The sequence below is a fragment of the Ammodytes marinus genome, assembly GCF_949987685.1.
Source record: "Ammodytes marinus genome assembly, chromosome: 4".
NCBI classification, from domain to species: domain Eukaryota; kingdom Metazoa; phylum Chordata; class Actinopteri; order Uranoscopiformes; family Ammodytidae; genus Ammodytes; species Ammodytes marinus.
Window position 1 is genome coordinate 25,233,970 of NC_137233.1, and position 16,876 is coordinate 25,250,845.

At 43.0% G+C, this 16,876-nt stretch overlaps 1 protein-coding gene across 1 annotated transcript in view; it reads right to left on the reverse strand.

The window, feature by feature from the left end:
- slc25a26 (solute carrier family 25 member 26) overlaps positions 1–16,876 on the reverse strand; it is a 63,616-nt gene that overhangs the window by 2,584 nt on the left and 44,156 nt on the right. The window contains exons 7-9 of the mRNA XM_080027058.1: positions 14,067–14,136; positions 9,614–9,678; positions 5,388–5,461 (exon numbers count right to left, since the gene is read on the reverse strand). Of these exons, the coding sequence (XP_079883184.1) occupies positions 5,388–5,461; positions 9,614–9,678; positions 14,067–14,136 (209 nt within the window). The remainder of the gene's footprint in view (positions 1–5,387; positions 5,462–9,613; positions 9,679–14,066; positions 14,137–16,876) is intronic.

Sequence of the window (16,876 nt, forward strand, 5' to 3'; positions counted from 1 at the left end):
CTCTCTCTCTCTCTCTTCCAACACCTTCGGTCTGCCAATAACGCCCCCACACTCACATGGTCTGGCCCCATCTGAGCCAGATGTTATGGATGAAGAGCATTGTGTGTGTGTGTGTGTGTGTGTGTGTGTGTGTGTGTGTGTGTGTGAGGAGAAACGTCTACGCACACTAAATGTCGTTATGCATTCATCATCTGCGTGGGTGTGTGTGTTAGCGCTTATGTTTCTGTCAATTCTGATTTCCAAACAAAACTTTCCTTTTTAAATATCACACAACACTGTTGAGTTTCCATCAGCTGTGCTCGAGCAGATACTGTACGGAGAGAATAGGCCTTTTATTTCTTTCAGCAGACATTTTGACTGGTCATAGCAGGGAAAGCACAGGTTTTACATTAACAGTGATTCTATTTTACAGGGGAAATTTTGGATACAGCTTTTCCTATTATTTTACAAAACAAAAAATTAAATGTAAAAAGAATCTTTCAGTAATCTGATAAGAAAATGAACAACATATGAACAAATCCTTCCGTGATAACCTTCAAAATAGTGTTAAGAATGATTGTGATACATTCAGTTGATGTTGGTGCTTTAGACGTTAAGATTGCTGGTTCACAGTATTGAAAGACAAGGTTTAGAATAAAAAATAAACCTCATAGACATTTTATTTATACTAGTATGAAAAGAGAAATGTTAAGAAAGCAAAATAGACAAACATCTAAAAATGAACCAGTGCTTTAGACACTTAAATGCAATCACTGGAAATGTCAGATTTGGTTCACAAAGAGTCTCACTGATTATACATTACTGCGGTTAACTGCAAAGTCGCCCAAAGTGTTGAGAGATGTAGATCGAGTGGTTTAACATGACAACCAGTGAAGGAGTTAGAATGCACATGTGGGGCTCTGTGAGTGTGTGAGACACAAAAGGGTGTGTGTGAGAGAGAAAAGAAACCAAATGTGTTTGTGTAAGCACGGACTGGTGTGAATGCTCCAAATAACTGTGGAGACATTAATCAGAGGCTGCTGTCCTGCCCTTCAGCAAGCTATTTCCACCTTAACACGGCTATAGCTTTCTATCACCGTCTGCTGAAACATAAGCCACAGCTCCCTGGCTAAGTACTAAAGTGTGACTTACACAACAATATTACATATGATACTGACAGAGCAAATCAAGTTATGATGAGAAAAAGCCAGGGAAATCCAAGAGACAGGAAGGTATACGCTGAGAATCTGCACTGCTAAACAACAACACAGTAGACACAACAAGTCCTGACATATTCCACACCACTAGTGCTAATTTTAAACTCTTGTTTAGCCTCGGCTCTGGACTACTGTTACATTTCCTGTCTGGTATCAGGCCCACCTGTGGACTCAGAGCAAGTCAGAGCAAAAAAATTTAAAACATAGAAAATTCCCCTTGATTCTCTTGGGTGCCCTGACTCGCTCTGACATCACAGCCCGGCCGGCCACTGAGAGCTGTCGTCCCCTCTAGTCTCGGCCAATCACCTCTCTCGAGGGATCAAACCTAAATATAGTTCCAAGGCATGGCAGGAGAGTGCAGAAAAACACTGGTGAACTCAGAGGAAAATGTCTTGGCCCCAGTTTAGAAAAATGCCGGAGCTCTAGGGGTGGGAATCTTCAAATGTATGTGGTGGGAGCATATTTCTGGCACCTTGTGGAAGAGCAGGAACAATGCTGAGGTTATAATACATGGCCTCATGTTAGTTGTGCAACGTTTTAAAATGATTTTTTCAAAGAAAGAGACTGTTTGTAACCTGTGTTGGTCTGTTGGACTACATCAGTTTGATGTGTTAAACATGCCTTCAGTGTTTGGTGTGTGTGTGTGTGTGTGTGTGTGTGTGTGTGTGTGTGTGTGTGTGTGTGTGTGTGTGTGTGTGTGTGTGTGTGTGTGTGTGTGTTTGGGGGAAGGGGGGGGGGGGGGGGGGGTTGAGTTTCTGGGACAAAAGGTGGATGCCAATAACTAAAGTGTAAAACACAGATGTTATAGCACTTTCCCTAAAAACACAAACGCCATACTTGTCTACTTGTCCACCCAAACACAACACACACAGTGAAGCATGCAGACTTGTTGGTCACTGCAGGCGTCTCAGTCCCTCTGCGTTTGACGGATAAGTCTAGTAATGTCGGCCACAAATATAGTTTTTTTTCCAGCACTGGTAAGTTTTGAGATTTTTTGCAATTCTGCTTCCATAACATGTCTTCTTTCATACAAGTATAAATAAAAAGCTCCAAAGAGTACATGAAGGTGTTGTTTGAGCTAAAACCTGTCCGTTTGCGTCTGTATATTCCTTCATATACAACCACCTTTACAAACATTATCTCACATTCCTATTTTTCAATGCTCTGAACCGAAGAAGCACTTAGCTCAACTAAACTTTGCACTATTCTGAAAGTCACAAGAGAAGGATGTGTTCATATGTTGTTAATGGTCTGAATTATAGGCTGTTCTTCGACTCATTCCCACATGCACCGTCCTACTGTGGCTCTGAAAATAGTCCCCTACAAATGTGCATTTACAAAGCTCAGCTGTTTTAGCATATTCCAATTTACAGTTGTGTTCAAAATAATAGCAGTGTGTTTTTAAAAGTGAGGCAAGATCAAAATCCTTATCATAGCTTTTATTTCCAAACACGCAAATGCATTGGGGACATTGCACATTTCACATTCTATTCCAAATCCTAATATACACTTTGAAGACAGTGAAGCATGGTGGCACAGACATGTTATGGGGATGTTTCTCATACTATGGTGTCGGGTCTATTTATCGCATACCATGGATCATGGATCAGTTTGGATACATTAGAATACTTGAAGAGGTCATGTTGCCTTATGCTGAAGAGGAAATGCCCTTGAAATGGGTGTTCCAACAATTCAAAGACCCCAAACACACCAGTAAGCAAACAAGATCTTGGTTCCAGACCAACAAGATTAACGTTATGGAGTGGCCAGCCCAATCCCTGGACCTTAATCCAATAGAAAACCTATGTGTTGACATCAAAAATGCTGTTTTTGAGGCAAAACCAAGAAATGCAGAGGAATTGTGGAACGTAGTCCAATCGTCCTGGGCTGAAACACCTGTTCACAGGTGCCATAAGTTGGTCGGCTCCCTGCAACACAGATGCTCAGAAACAGAGGTTATACAACTAAATATTAGTTCAGTGATTCATAGGAAAGCTAAATCTTCATGCATTTTTCAGTTGATACAGTAAATGTTTGAGTTGTAAAGAAAAATGCAGACACTGCTATTTTTTTGAACAGTCTAATATTCCTTTTTCTTCACTTTCTGTAAAGATGAAGAAACATTTGACAAATGTTTCTTCATATTTGGAATTGGAATAGAATGTGCAATGTCCCCAATGCATTTGCGTGTATGGAAATAAAAGCTATTATTAGGATTTTGATCTTTACTACATTTTTTAAACACACTGCTATTATTTTGAACACAACTGTAAATGAAACAGTTTTGAAGTAAGTACTACTGTAAGGGGCTTGGGGCTGAGATGTAATAAAAGACAGACAGACAATATGTGGCCTGTTCAGACTCAAATCCATTTAACAAATGTTTAAAATACAGAAAGGACAAAGCTGCTCATCACAGTCTCATCCTGGAGTCAGCTCCAGATGCCTACCACACTACATGACACTTAACTCACACTTCCATAAAGTACGAGGTGTTTAAATTGATTCAATTTGATTTCCACTGCTCCTGCTGTGACTTTATGTCTTACTCGTGAAGAGCAAAGACTCGTGCCATAAAAGCTCAATTAAGGTTAACCACAATCTTGCCGGGTCTCTGCTTTGTTGTGTGTATGCCGCGCAAACATGTCATTTGTTTACTTTTCTTCCATTTTGGTTTACACGAGGCACAGGGCAGCAGACACAGGGGGGGGGGGGGGGGGGGGGGGGATATGTTGCTTATTAGTCTTTGTTTTGACATGATTCCTGGTCTGCTGCAGTTTGGTTTCTGTGCAGGTTAGTGGGGGGGGGGGGGGGGTTTGCTCTCTGCAAACCTCGGGGTCTCTGGGGCATGGCACACACATGGAAGCACTTTAGAGCTTCACTACACTGCAATTGGGCCTATTACCATAATTACAGCTTTAAAGCCCCAGCAATTTGTATCAGGCATGCACCAGCGCAACCACCAGGCCTTTGGCCCTTTGCAGAGGCAACAGGCAGCCCCCCCCCACGCTCCCCCCTTTTAACTTTCTACACATTCCCTCATTGTCCCTGCTTTTCATTCCCTCGTCTCTCTCTTTCTCTCCCTCAGTTGCTTTCTTTCTTTTCAGTCTCCACTTCTTCGCGTTCTATCAATATCAGTGGAGAGAAGGATTTTTTTCGTAGAGCTTAAAGGCAAACATTTTCTGGGCTGCACAATATGGTTGAGTTTTACAGCTGGCCCCGGGAGATAATTGGAGTTAGGTTAGAGAAGGAGCGAAATAGAGGAAAACATCAAAGGTTGGCGTGTGGTGCAAAGGTGGGGGACTCTCCTGTACATTACCACTTGGTTACTGTTGCAGCTGGGAGAGTGGGATTTGGTGCTTTTCCATAGGGGAGCTGCCAACTATCACCTCACCGAGATCGTGCAACAGTCTCAAAACATGATCGTTATTCAAATAGAAGGCTTTGTTAATAGAAGGCTTTGTTATTACTGGTGTTTGTAGGGAATCACCCTTGGCACATATTAAGACACAAGGCATAAGGCAAATGTAATTTCTCTCTTATTAGATTCCAGCATTGCAGCCTACACAAACACAAACACACACACACAAAGCGGTGTGTGTTTGTGAGACAGAGAGACTGAGAGAGAGAGAGAGAGAGAGAGAGAGAGAGAGAGAGAGAGAGAGAGAGAGAGAGATGTCCCAATGGTGTTTTGGCCCAGTCCCAAACCAAATCTGCTATGCGCATTAACTCGAGGTGCATCCTAACTAAATGATACACAAGCAGCAGGCCTATTATTCAGTGCTTGTTTCAGGGCTGGTTGGCCCTCTGCGGCCCCATTAGACCTGGCCTTTTTGTCCGGCGCGCATTTATAAACACATCAAAACACTCAAATAAACCCTTCGGCTGGGCCCCCCCCGGTAACACCTTAATCAATAGGATGGCGCAAGCAAGTCGTCGGGGGAAAAAGCTTTTATGCATCTAATTTTTTCAGTTGCGGGCTATAAAATCAGGTCCCACACTATCATGAAAATTGATTATGCGTATAGGATCGGGGGCCCAGTTAAATCTAATCATGTAAAAAGAAGAAGGGGCTTTTTCTTAACCGGACCCTGGGATGAAAGGGGGTTTGTGTGTGTGAACAGACTGTTTTGGAATGAAAGCATTTGCGACAGACACTTTTCTCTGAGAGGTAGACAACACCGCACTCACCCTGTAAGGCCCCGGCTCTTCCACACGTCGTACAGCACCAGAGGAATGTTGCCGCTCGCTGTGGTCGACCCGGCCTAGGAGAGAGAGAGAGAGAGAGACATAGAGATAGAGAGAGAGAGAGAGACATAGAGAGAGAGAGAGAGACATAGAGAGAGAGGGAGAGGGGGGGACAGAAAGAGAAAATAGAGGTGTGATGACGGATGGATGGTCTCCTTCACTTCCTGCTCCTCCAACAGACACCCTGTTTAGTCTTCCTCAGCTGAGCTTCCTTCAGCCCCCCCCCCTCTCTCTCTCTCTCTCTCCTTTCATTCCTCCGTCTCTCCTTCCCTTTCTCCTCATGGACAGATGTGTCAGTGAAGGTGACACCTCCAACACCCACACAGCCATTTGTCCCACACACCCCCAACAAAACCCACCAGACAAGTTTTCTCCTGCTCTCCCTCCACAGCAGTACGTTTTAGGATCCGGCTCGTATTTACACAATAGGGCTTAACATGGCCAGTGACTTGATAATCCATCACTGTGTGGAGTGGTGGAGGGCTGTGGGAGCTGCAGGATAGGGCCAGTCATGTTTAAAGCTATAGTGAGTAACTTTTTTCATATAAATGAGTGCCCGTTAGATTCAAGCCATCGCCAAACGAGTTGACACAAAGTCGAGTAATGCAGCGTTTACAAACACAGTGGCGCAGGAGCTCAGAAAAACATCACAAGAAGCGCACAAGAAGTGTTTCAGTTTTGATTCTACTGCCAAGAAAAAACCTGGACGTACGGCAGAAGGTATAAAATACATAAAAGACTTACCTCATGCAGATGCGCCAACAGCGCTGTTACAAGTTAATTTACACAATCGCTTTAGGTGAAGGTGTGTGGTGGTGGCAGGCCGGAGGAGAGAGAAAAACAGAGAGGGGCAGTGGGGAGGAGGATAGAGCGAGATTGTGCAGACAGAGGTGCATATGTACACCACTCTACTGTATGTTACAGCTCACTGAGCATGTAGGAAACTGTAAAGTGTGACTCCCCCTGATCTGCTGGAACCGTGAGGAAGATTCCCGCATTTTATTCCTGTGAGAAAAGGGGGGAAGAAGAAGAAAAACAAAACAACCCCTATTCCTCCTGTTTCTGTTGGAGACAGGTGGCTGAGAAATGACTCTCCACCTCCTCCCTCTCTCCTCGTCTGACAAGTTTTCTTTTCCTTTGACACTGTGGAATGGTGGACACACACACACACACACGCAAACACATATGTGTTTTCATGATATATTAGGACTTGTGAAAATAACGTGAACATGCTTCTAGGAATACAATCCATGTGTTAATTTTTTTGTCTAAGGCTATATTTTGGTCAGAGCTCATTTTAATGCTATACTTCTGAGGACATCTTTGGGTTCATGTGACTTATGAGGCCATAGGGGCATGTTTGGGGTCCTCAGATGAGTGTCTTGAACACTGTAGGGAACTTGGAATAATAATGTGCACCCCTTATTACCGAGTGCCCTGCTATAGCTCAGTTGTCAAACAAGTGTCCTTTCTCACACACACACACACACACACACACACACACACACACACACACACACACACACACACACACACACACACACACACACACACACACACACACACACACACACACACACACACACACACACACACACACACACACACACACACACACACACACACACACACACACACACACACACACAGCTCAATCCATACGTTCCTGGCTGTGCCTCATGTTGGCTTGCTGCCTGTAGGCATATGCTTGTAGTAAAAAAAAGATTAGCTTCATGCTGATCGTCTCCATGTTCTACTCTGATCCAAACAATAAAAATGAACATGGGGGATGACTGTTGGACGAGGTGTTAAAGCAGACCAGTCTGACATGGACTCCTGTGTGTTTGCCTCAGTTGGCTTCCAGTAGAGTGATGCTGGTAGAGTGATGGTGGCATTGATGGCAGCAGGAATCATGCCATCCTGAGGGAAAGAGCAGTGCAGTGCAGCAGAGTATAGGAGGTATGTGGCAGTAGTGTGGTTTGGTGTAGCAGGCATGTTGCCAGTGCTGCAGGCAGGGCGGTGCGCCAGGCAGTCCTGGCCTAGAGGGGTCTTTATACATCCAGCTGGGCCCTGGATATCCGCCCTGCTTTAGCCCTGGTCTGAGCCAGGTTGCCTACTGTACAACACCGCTCTCTTTCATTCTCAAACAACCTTCTCCTCTGCTGCTGCACTGGGACGGAAACTAATGTGACAAGTTCCAACACTCACATTTCCTCCCCTTGGTCCAATCCAAACTGTCCATAGCCATCAACAGCAGCCCTGCTCTCCCTCTCCCTCTCTCTCTCTCTCTCTGTCTGTCTGTCTGGGTTACACTCTCCTGCTTGGACTTGTCACCTTTTGCTGTTGTGGGAAGTTTGTACAAGTGGACAGGATGGCTGACAAGACTTAAAAAAATAAAAATAAAACATGACATGTTACTTTAAGGTGAGGCACTACAGGTGGAAATGGAAATGTATATTTGCATAAGTCCATTCTGAAATGTAATATGCTGAATAAATACGCTTGTGTGACCTCATAACACACAACATGGACAGTTGTGTTTTCAGCAAAGTTTTAAAAGAGCTGGAACTGAAACTATTTGTTGATTAATCCACTGGTAATTTAAATTAATCAAAGCTATTTTGATGATCAATCAATATTTTTTTATATATATAATTTTCAAGCAAAGATTCAGGTTTGCAAAACTTTGAGAATTTACGGCTTTTCTTTGTCGCGTAATAATGAACTCTATTATTTGATTTGATATATTATAGATTTTCTATATTTTCCATATTCTATTGGTCGGGTCAAAACAAGACACATCTAGAATTATGTGATGGTACTTTAAAATTTTTTTTTACTAAAGTAATAAGCATACATTTAAAAAATAGTCTTCATAGAAATGAAAGTAAATATATAGCAGCTCTTTATTTTTTATAGCTGCTGGATCAAATGCTGAAGGAAATGGAAGGTTTTTCAGCTAATATTGAATAACCGAATCCCATTTATTTACCTGTAATACTTGACAGATTAATATGTCATGCTGCTTTTGAAAAAAAAAAAAAAAAAAAAAGCTGGCACAAAAAGGATATAAATATTCATTTCGGTCATGTATATGTGATGGAAGTGTCTAATAGCTGGTGAATAAGAAGCGCTGGGGACTTATATCTGACAGCCACCATACCTTTGAGTTGTTGTTTTTTATATAGCAGCTCACCTGTGGTGCTTGTGAACTGAGTCAAAAACTTGGCCTTATAAAGTTATAGCTGAACCTTGTTGAGGCAGAACAGGCCAAGCCTTTTTTTTTCCGCTGGTGGTAAAATACGGCAGCTGCATTTCAGATAATGTTTACAGGAAGCTTTTGTACCGCGGCGTACTCTAAAAGAGATCAAGACTGTCGGAGTGTTTTCCTTAATTCCAGTATCTCATTAGTTACGATAGAGGGGGATATGGGGGGGTGGGAGGGGGTGGGAATGGAACACTGTGTCTTCTCCAAGGACAGTTTGTGTGTGTTTGATTGTGTGTGTGTGTGTGGGGGGGGGAGGGAGGGGGGCTGCTTCGGGTAAGTCTGAACTCGCTACCCTTTACACACACACACACATAGGTCGTTGTGAGGGAAGCCAGACATACAGTCAGTGCGAGCCAGAAGTGGAGAGAGGGAGGAAGAGGAGGGCTCCTGCTATACACACACACACAGAGAGAGAGAGAGAGAGAGAGAGAGAGAGAGAGAGAGAGAGAGAGTTGGAGAGGATGGACAGTGTAGAAGAGTGTAGAAGAGGAGGGACACTGGCCTTCTGCTTCACCTCCCAGTGACAAGCAGCCTTGAGATGGAAATTCCTCCAGAGCAGCAACAAGTCCTCACTCTGACACTAACCATGCAACCCAAACACGTCTTTACCGACACTGTCCATGGTCCAGGTCAGGACGATGGATGTGTGTATGTCTCACTACTGTCCCGGTGCTACCTCTGCCCGCTATGTCGTTCGTGTGTGTGTGTGTGTATGTGTGTGTGTGTGTGTGTGTGTGTGTGTGTGTGTGGTGTGTGTGTGCAGAGACTGATGAAATTTGCTCAGGCTACAGGCCCGCTCAGCTCCCTGCCTGCGAGGCATCACCTGACAACAGTGTTTAAAAGTTCACTGCCAGAGGAGGTGTTTATATGTGTGTGTGTGTGTGTGTGTGTGTGTGTATACCTTTGCGAGCATGATCCTGGTCTTGGCCACATCAAGAGGAGTGGTAACAAATGCCGCTACCGCACCTACAAAAAGACCCATATACACACATTTAGCAAAGTGCAACACATAAAAGGCTGTTCTCAAAAGAGTCTTTAAATATTACAAATAAACCCATAAAAAGTTCAATTACTTAACCACAGATACAGCCACCCATTAATTCAGGAATTAACACTGGAACCTTTTGGTCCCCGCGCTCCATTTAGTTCATTTAGTTAATAAAAATTATGATATTCCCCATCGGAGACCTTCCCCTGTTACAAGACCACAAAAAACAGACAGACACACTTCTATTCCCCCCACCCGCCCTCTATCCTCCGGCCTCCACCAACCCACACATTTCACTTAGCTGCACACACCGACGCACACTCCCTTTTCTAACACACTCAAGCACAGACATACACACAAAGCCGGTTGTAGGAACAAAAAATTACACATAGGGATACATTTGGAGGCAAATAAACACAAAGGTCACACACACACACACACACACACACACACACACACACACACACACACACACACACACACACACACTCTCCCATGAGTTTTATAGAGCAGCTACACCCAGGCTTCCCTCCATTTCTCCAAGTTGGAAGCTGGATGGGAGGCGCGATCCAAAGTTGTCCCCACTGAGCTGCAGAGTGTTAGTGTGTGTGTGCAACTGTACTCCGTAAACATATCCATATGGGCCACCGAGGGGCAATGTGACTGTAAGCGAACCGCGGAAACAGGAAAACCTTGGGATCAGTGTGTTGTAACACACCGTTATGTTTTATTAGTTAATGCTGGCTGATTATAAGAGCTGGTGTTTAAATGGTTTTTCCCTTACGCGGGGGTGGATACAACTCCAGCATGGATGAAAAAACACAGGCCGTCTCACTGTGGCCCTGTTTTCTAATATTCTTGGACAGCCGTTAAAGAATGCATTATTCCGATAAATCGAACACACGGAGTGCTGGATTGGAGGATCTAAATTTGGCTGGGAGAGCCATGTGATGTGATGAAGGTTAGAGGCTGATGTAATCCCGTCTCTGGCCAACAGCCTGTTTTGTGTTTTTAAATCATTTTTTAAAGGCGGTTCAAATGGGGTCAAGTGCGGTGTGAGTCAATGCAGGGAACCAGAGGAGATATGTGGGATGATTAAAGGCGCCTGTGTGAGCATTTCCAGTGTCGAGCAGTTTATGTCTGAGTGTGTGTGTGTGAGAGAGAGAGAGAGAGAGAGAGAGAGAGAGAGAGAGAGAGAGAGAGAGAGAGAGAGAGAGAGAGAGAGAGTGAGTGTGTGAAGCGCCATGTAAGGGGAAGCGACTGAAACTTGAGGATCCCTCCTGGACGGCAGCTCAATCGCAGTGGGAAGTGAACTTGATTCCTTACCATGGACCCACAACCCCACACTTCCACCCCACCCCACACCCTTATAGCACCCCCAGCCCCCGCCCACACTTTTGGCTCAGATTCCCCTTTATATTCACAATTTCATATTTTTAATTCCTTTTATCCTTTGCATTATACTGTATCGTAATTAACAACTTTGTCAATATACTGTAGGCTGGCTGATTGTTGAGTGCTGGATACTGTTATACTACTGATGTGTACATTATTATTATATAATATTATTATTATATATATATTATTTATAGTTTAATCTTCACTAGCTTGACCTAAGGTTCATCCCATTTAGTGTGAGAACAAATCCCCTTTGTCCGACAACTCAAAACATGTTTTAAAGCCTCTGGAAATCTGGTCTATAATCTTAGAAATCAATATATCAAAGTTGATTGAAAATAACTGCTCATTATTATCATTAAGCTTTTAAGAAACTGTCTAGTCCGTTTGACAGGACTGTGTGGGCGTGGCCGTATCTTTCTCCATGGCAACAGTCATTGTTTTTTATAGACCGTTCAAAGTTTATCAAACTGAAATGACGGAATCTTTAAATTTGCATCGATAAATCCGCCCAACTCTTTTCAGACGCTTACTATCATGCAACTAACTCCACAGAATGACATAGTTAGAAAGGGTTTTGTGGATTAGGGTTTACGGGACTCCTTCCTATATACTCAGCTCCTTATCTCAAAGTGTTATTCTGCCTCGTCCACATCTCCGGTCTCCTCGTTCTCTTTCTCTCATTTCATTCTAATTCTTCCCCCTCTTTCTCCTCTCCTCCCCAGTATGGAGTGAGTCCAGGTGGGTCGGCGCAGGGCCACGTCTCAGCTCCCCTGGGTGCTGTTGTGTTGTCTGTATGATTCCCCTCTTCTGCTCTCCCTAAACCTCTATCTCCGTCTCCCCCCCAATCGTCCCCTGGTGCAGCTAACCTCCATCTTCCTGTCCTGTCTGGCGCGTTGTAGCGTTGCAAGAGTTATGGGCTGAAAAGCTAAGACCATCCAAAGCGTCTACGGAACGGTTTCCTTTCTGAAATATGGATTTTGAAACCGTGGCTCTGCTTTTTCATCGCAAATAAACTGTTCGACAGAGTGGAAAGATGATGTGACACATTTTGGTATTCAGAGGTGTGTTACTGGAGGTATACATGCTATGCTGCGCCTGCAGCGTGCCCCTACATTTATGCTCTTTTCTATTCACTTAAAGGAGAAGTACGTCATATGTTTGTGTTAATATACGTGTTGAATCACTCTATATTCATACAGCAATCACTTAAACAGTATATGCACGGTTCATAACACAGGTCTCCCAGTCATTCAGCTTTGCAGTAAAATTGCCAGATAAAGTTTTGAGTATGCCGCTCGTTTTTATCCAATCAGGAGACAGAGCGCTATAAAGAGGCGGGTCTCTGTGCCCGTGAACGATGACTTGCTGCACTATCTAACGAAGACGGCTGCGCATTCATGTGGTGGTGACGTAGGGACGAGGGAGGGGACTGCTAACTGCATATCACTTACTTCTACTTTAAGGTTGTAAGTGTGTTTTGTTTTCTAAACAGCTCTTCATAAAACAAAACAAATAAAACAAAACTTCATAAAAAAATAAAAGAATAATTTCTGGAAGGCATCAAACAAGATCAAGGCTCCACAGTTTCATATAAAATAAGTTCTAAAACAATATTATTACAACATTTCCAATAAACCCAGCTACAAAGTGGGAAAGTTTGATCGAACAAAAGGCCAACTGCACACCCACGCAGGTGCTTTCACTTACTCTGGCTGATTAGAACTCCATTTTAAAGTTGGGAGGAGCCATGCGCCGACTTACGTGCTGTCAACAAACCAATGAGAAAAGATTGGTGAGAGGGGATGTTGTTGCCTGGTCCTTTATCCAGATGAGAAAACAGATGTTACTAAACTAAACAGGAGAGTCAGGGAGATGCCAATCAAGCTCGATGCCTGTCCACCTCCACAGTTCCGTCTGAAGAAATGTATGAAGTGAAAACACCTGTGTGGGTGTGTGGAGGCTTTACAATCAAACCGGCTTAGGCCAGGTCCATCCAAATGAAGGAGTTTAATTTTTTTTTTTGGCATTTTTATGCGTTATTGACAGTGTAGAGACAGAGTTGAAATGGGGCAGAGAGGGGAGTGACATGCAGAGAACGACCGCGGGCTGGAATCGAACCCGGGTCCTCTGCTGGCCGAGGCCCATGGGGGGGACGCCCTACCAATTGAGCTAAGGGCGCCCCCTAGAAGTCTCTGGTCTCTTTGGAAATGCTAACGTTAAAAAAACAACAAGATCATCAAACATGATCCAATTCCAAGTCTGCACTTAATTCTCTCTTGTTGCTTCCGTCTTTTCCTTTCCCCTATTTGTCTTGTTTTGAGTCTGCTCCCCTTCCTCTCTCTCTCTCTCTCTCTCTCTCCCTCTCTCTAAAAGCACTTCAGGCCCCAGTGCTCAGGAGGTTGCACAGCTGCAGGGGCCCAGACCCAGGAACCGGCCCCTCTCAGCCCTTTGGTTGTCTGTCTGTCTCTCCCACGATACTCATCGTCATCAGGCTGAGACAGAACTATACACGTCTGCTGCTATGGTAAAGAACCTAAAAAACACTAAAATTGAACTTTTATTTACCAAGATTAATTTATTTAAAAGAACAAGACCAGAAACGTTTGTTTTAACTTCTTCTTGTCCCTTTTGAACAAGAACCATTACATTTGAGTTGCTTGGACTATATGTTGCTGAGGATCCCATTTCCCTGTGCTTGTATAGCTTTATAAGTTTCACTTTGTGTTTTTAGTTTTTTTAAAGTCAGTAAATTGACAAAAAAAAACTCTGATAAGGAGACGGTGAGGATGATATTTGTGCCATCTTACAATAATGTGGCTATGGGTAAACTTGTGCTTCCCACCTGGCCATATACCCACCTATCCTTCTATCCTTCCATCCATCCATCCATTCAGTCTAGCCATCCACCCCACCTCCCTCCCTCCCCCCTCCTCTCTTTCCCAAAGCAGTGAATAATCCCCTGCACCTGCAAAAGCTCCGCACACTGCAGCCTGCCAAGAGTACAGCGTGTGACCTTGCCTCCGTGACCACAGAGTCTGGGAGAAAGAGAGAGAGAGAAAGAGAGAGAGGGTTTTCGATAGAGGAGCATGATGAAAGAGTGAGAACAAGGGAGAAAGGAGGGGGGGACAAAGAGAGAGAGAGAAAGAGGGAAGATTGTAGTTAGTGGAGAGATCAGACACATTGGAAACACATTGTGAACCCTGGTCCGCTCTGGGGTCCTGGGCCCGCGGCTTGGGAACCAGGGCCTGTCCAGGGCTATTTTTGTGTTTTTCTCCCCAGTGATGTCATGCTTCTTCTTTTCCCAAGAAGTGGGAAGGGAGAAGAGAAAGCCAGGAGGATACACTATACTGCAGCGCTCCTACTCCCTCATGCTACAGCTTTACACTTTGTGTCTCCATGCCATCATGTTGAAGTACAACCAGTGGGCACATATCACATGCACTTAGAATTTTCTTTTTCTTAAAAAGGTGCTACGAGGAACTTTTAAATATTTCTGAAACAGTATAATTTTTCCTCATAAATCATAAATGACACGTAACAGCAAACGAGACCATCAGTGCAAAGAACGCTATTTTTATAGTTTTTCTTTATGCCTTTGTCATGGGTACGCTCACCCAAGAACAACAGCTGGCGTAGTAAAAACACTACCACTTTTGTCCAGAGGGGGTGCAAGGATTAATAAAAACTGAAAGATCTTCGGAGCACCTTTAACCTGTTTACTCAATGAATTAGGAGTCATATAAATATGCTTTAACCCAGGGGTCTCACAATCAAATTACATTGGGGTCACTGGCCAGGTTGTGGGGCCACTTGAACTTGACCACACTAACTCTGAAGCCGAGCAAATTGTGTTTCCCTCCCGTCCTTTGTGCATATAGCGTATTGGTTTGGCTTCTTTAGTGCTGCTTGAGACTGTGTTCCCAGAAAAACAGCAGCTGTCTCTCTGTAGAGTCCAGATTTTCTTTCAGGTGGTGTAAGTGAGGGCTGTTGGCCATAGCGCTTGACTTTATGTTGACAAATTGAGCAGTTAGATGCAGCTTGCTAGATGTTAAACGTGCATTAAAAAAGCAATGTTTTATGTAGATTTGTAAGCCTTGCTAAAAGGTTCATTGATCATACACAAAAGGAAAATATGGGGAGTGCAATGGAATGGCCCTGTAATGCTACTGCTAACAGCCCTGCAATAAATCCCAACGTTGTGACGTTAAGAATGACTAAGCAAGGCTCACTGGCAGATAAAACACACACCAGACCTACACTAGCTGCTATGTTCCTGCATGTCCTCTGTTATGTCTCTACTCCTGGTATTCACTGTTTATCTGTAAGAGTGCTGCTCGTAATGTACAGTGTTGTTTACATTTCCCCTCTGGGACAATAAAGTCTATAGTGCAAGAAACAAATACAAATACAATCCGGATGGTGCATTTGTTTCTGCTGACAATGTTTAACACAATTATTTTACAAATAAATACACACTATAATATACTACACAATAAATACACGTATACAGTATATAAACAGTATATATATATTAACTTCTTAGTGTATCAACTGAGGGATTTAATGCTTAACAGGTTCTAAAGGTCAAGCTACACTACAGTCATTTCTAGAAAGCATTGCAAATTGCACAGAATTGTATCCATAGTATACAGCTATGGTTAATTAATATGTCTAATTAAATTAGAGAACTCTATTGCTTCTGAAAACCCTCACCACTCGACAGTCTGCCAAACTAAAACCGTCTCCTGAGTGATACCACCTGGGGCCTGTTGCATAAAACTAATATAAGGGATTATCCTAGGATATTTCGGTTATCCTGGCTTGCGTTAGCCATGATCCGGTTGCATAAAAGCGGAGGGACATAAGTTACCATGGAGATTTATCCTTTACGCTTAGCCTGGTCCCGACCAGGCTAAACGTAAAGGATAAACTTAATTTGTTGCCTGATTGGCTCAGTCAGCTGTCACTCCGATCTGAAATCAAGGTGTTATTTCATGATCTTCTGTGTACTGCTTTATTTTCATTCGCCTGTTTTAAGGTACCACATAAAAGACTACATTGTCATTTAGTTAAATAGTTCTTATTTTTTATTTATTTAACCTGAACCATTTATAATTAACTTAATTATAATTACATTAAGATGAAATGATATAAATTATAATAATTTATGTGATAGTCTGTTCATATTGCAGGCTATATTTATACAATTGATTATTGATTATTGATGGCAGATGACATTGCAAATGTAGGTCAAATAAATTTGATATATAACCATATGGAGGTGCATAAAACAAAATAAAATATCAATGAACATTTCCTTTTTTCTGTAGTTTAATTCAAAAAGTGAAACTTAAATATTTTCTAGATTCATTACACATTAAGTGAAATTAATCTAGAATAAACATAATTTTCAGAAGGTAACATACAGTATCTCACAAAAGTGAGTACACCCCTCACATTTCTTCAAATATTTCATTATATCTTTTCATGGGACAACACTGAAGAAATGACACTTTGATATAATGTAAAGTAGTCAGTGTACAGCTTGTATAACAGTGTAAATTTACTGTCCCCTCAAAATAACTCGACACACAGCCATTAATGTCTAAACTGCCGGTTACAAAAGTGAGTACACCCCTGAGTTAAAATGTCCAAATTGGGCCCAAAGTGTCAATATTTTGTGTGGCCACCATTATTTTCCAGCACTACCTTAACCCTCATGGGCATGGAGTTCACCAGAGCTTCACAGGTTGCCACTGGAATCCTCTTCCACTC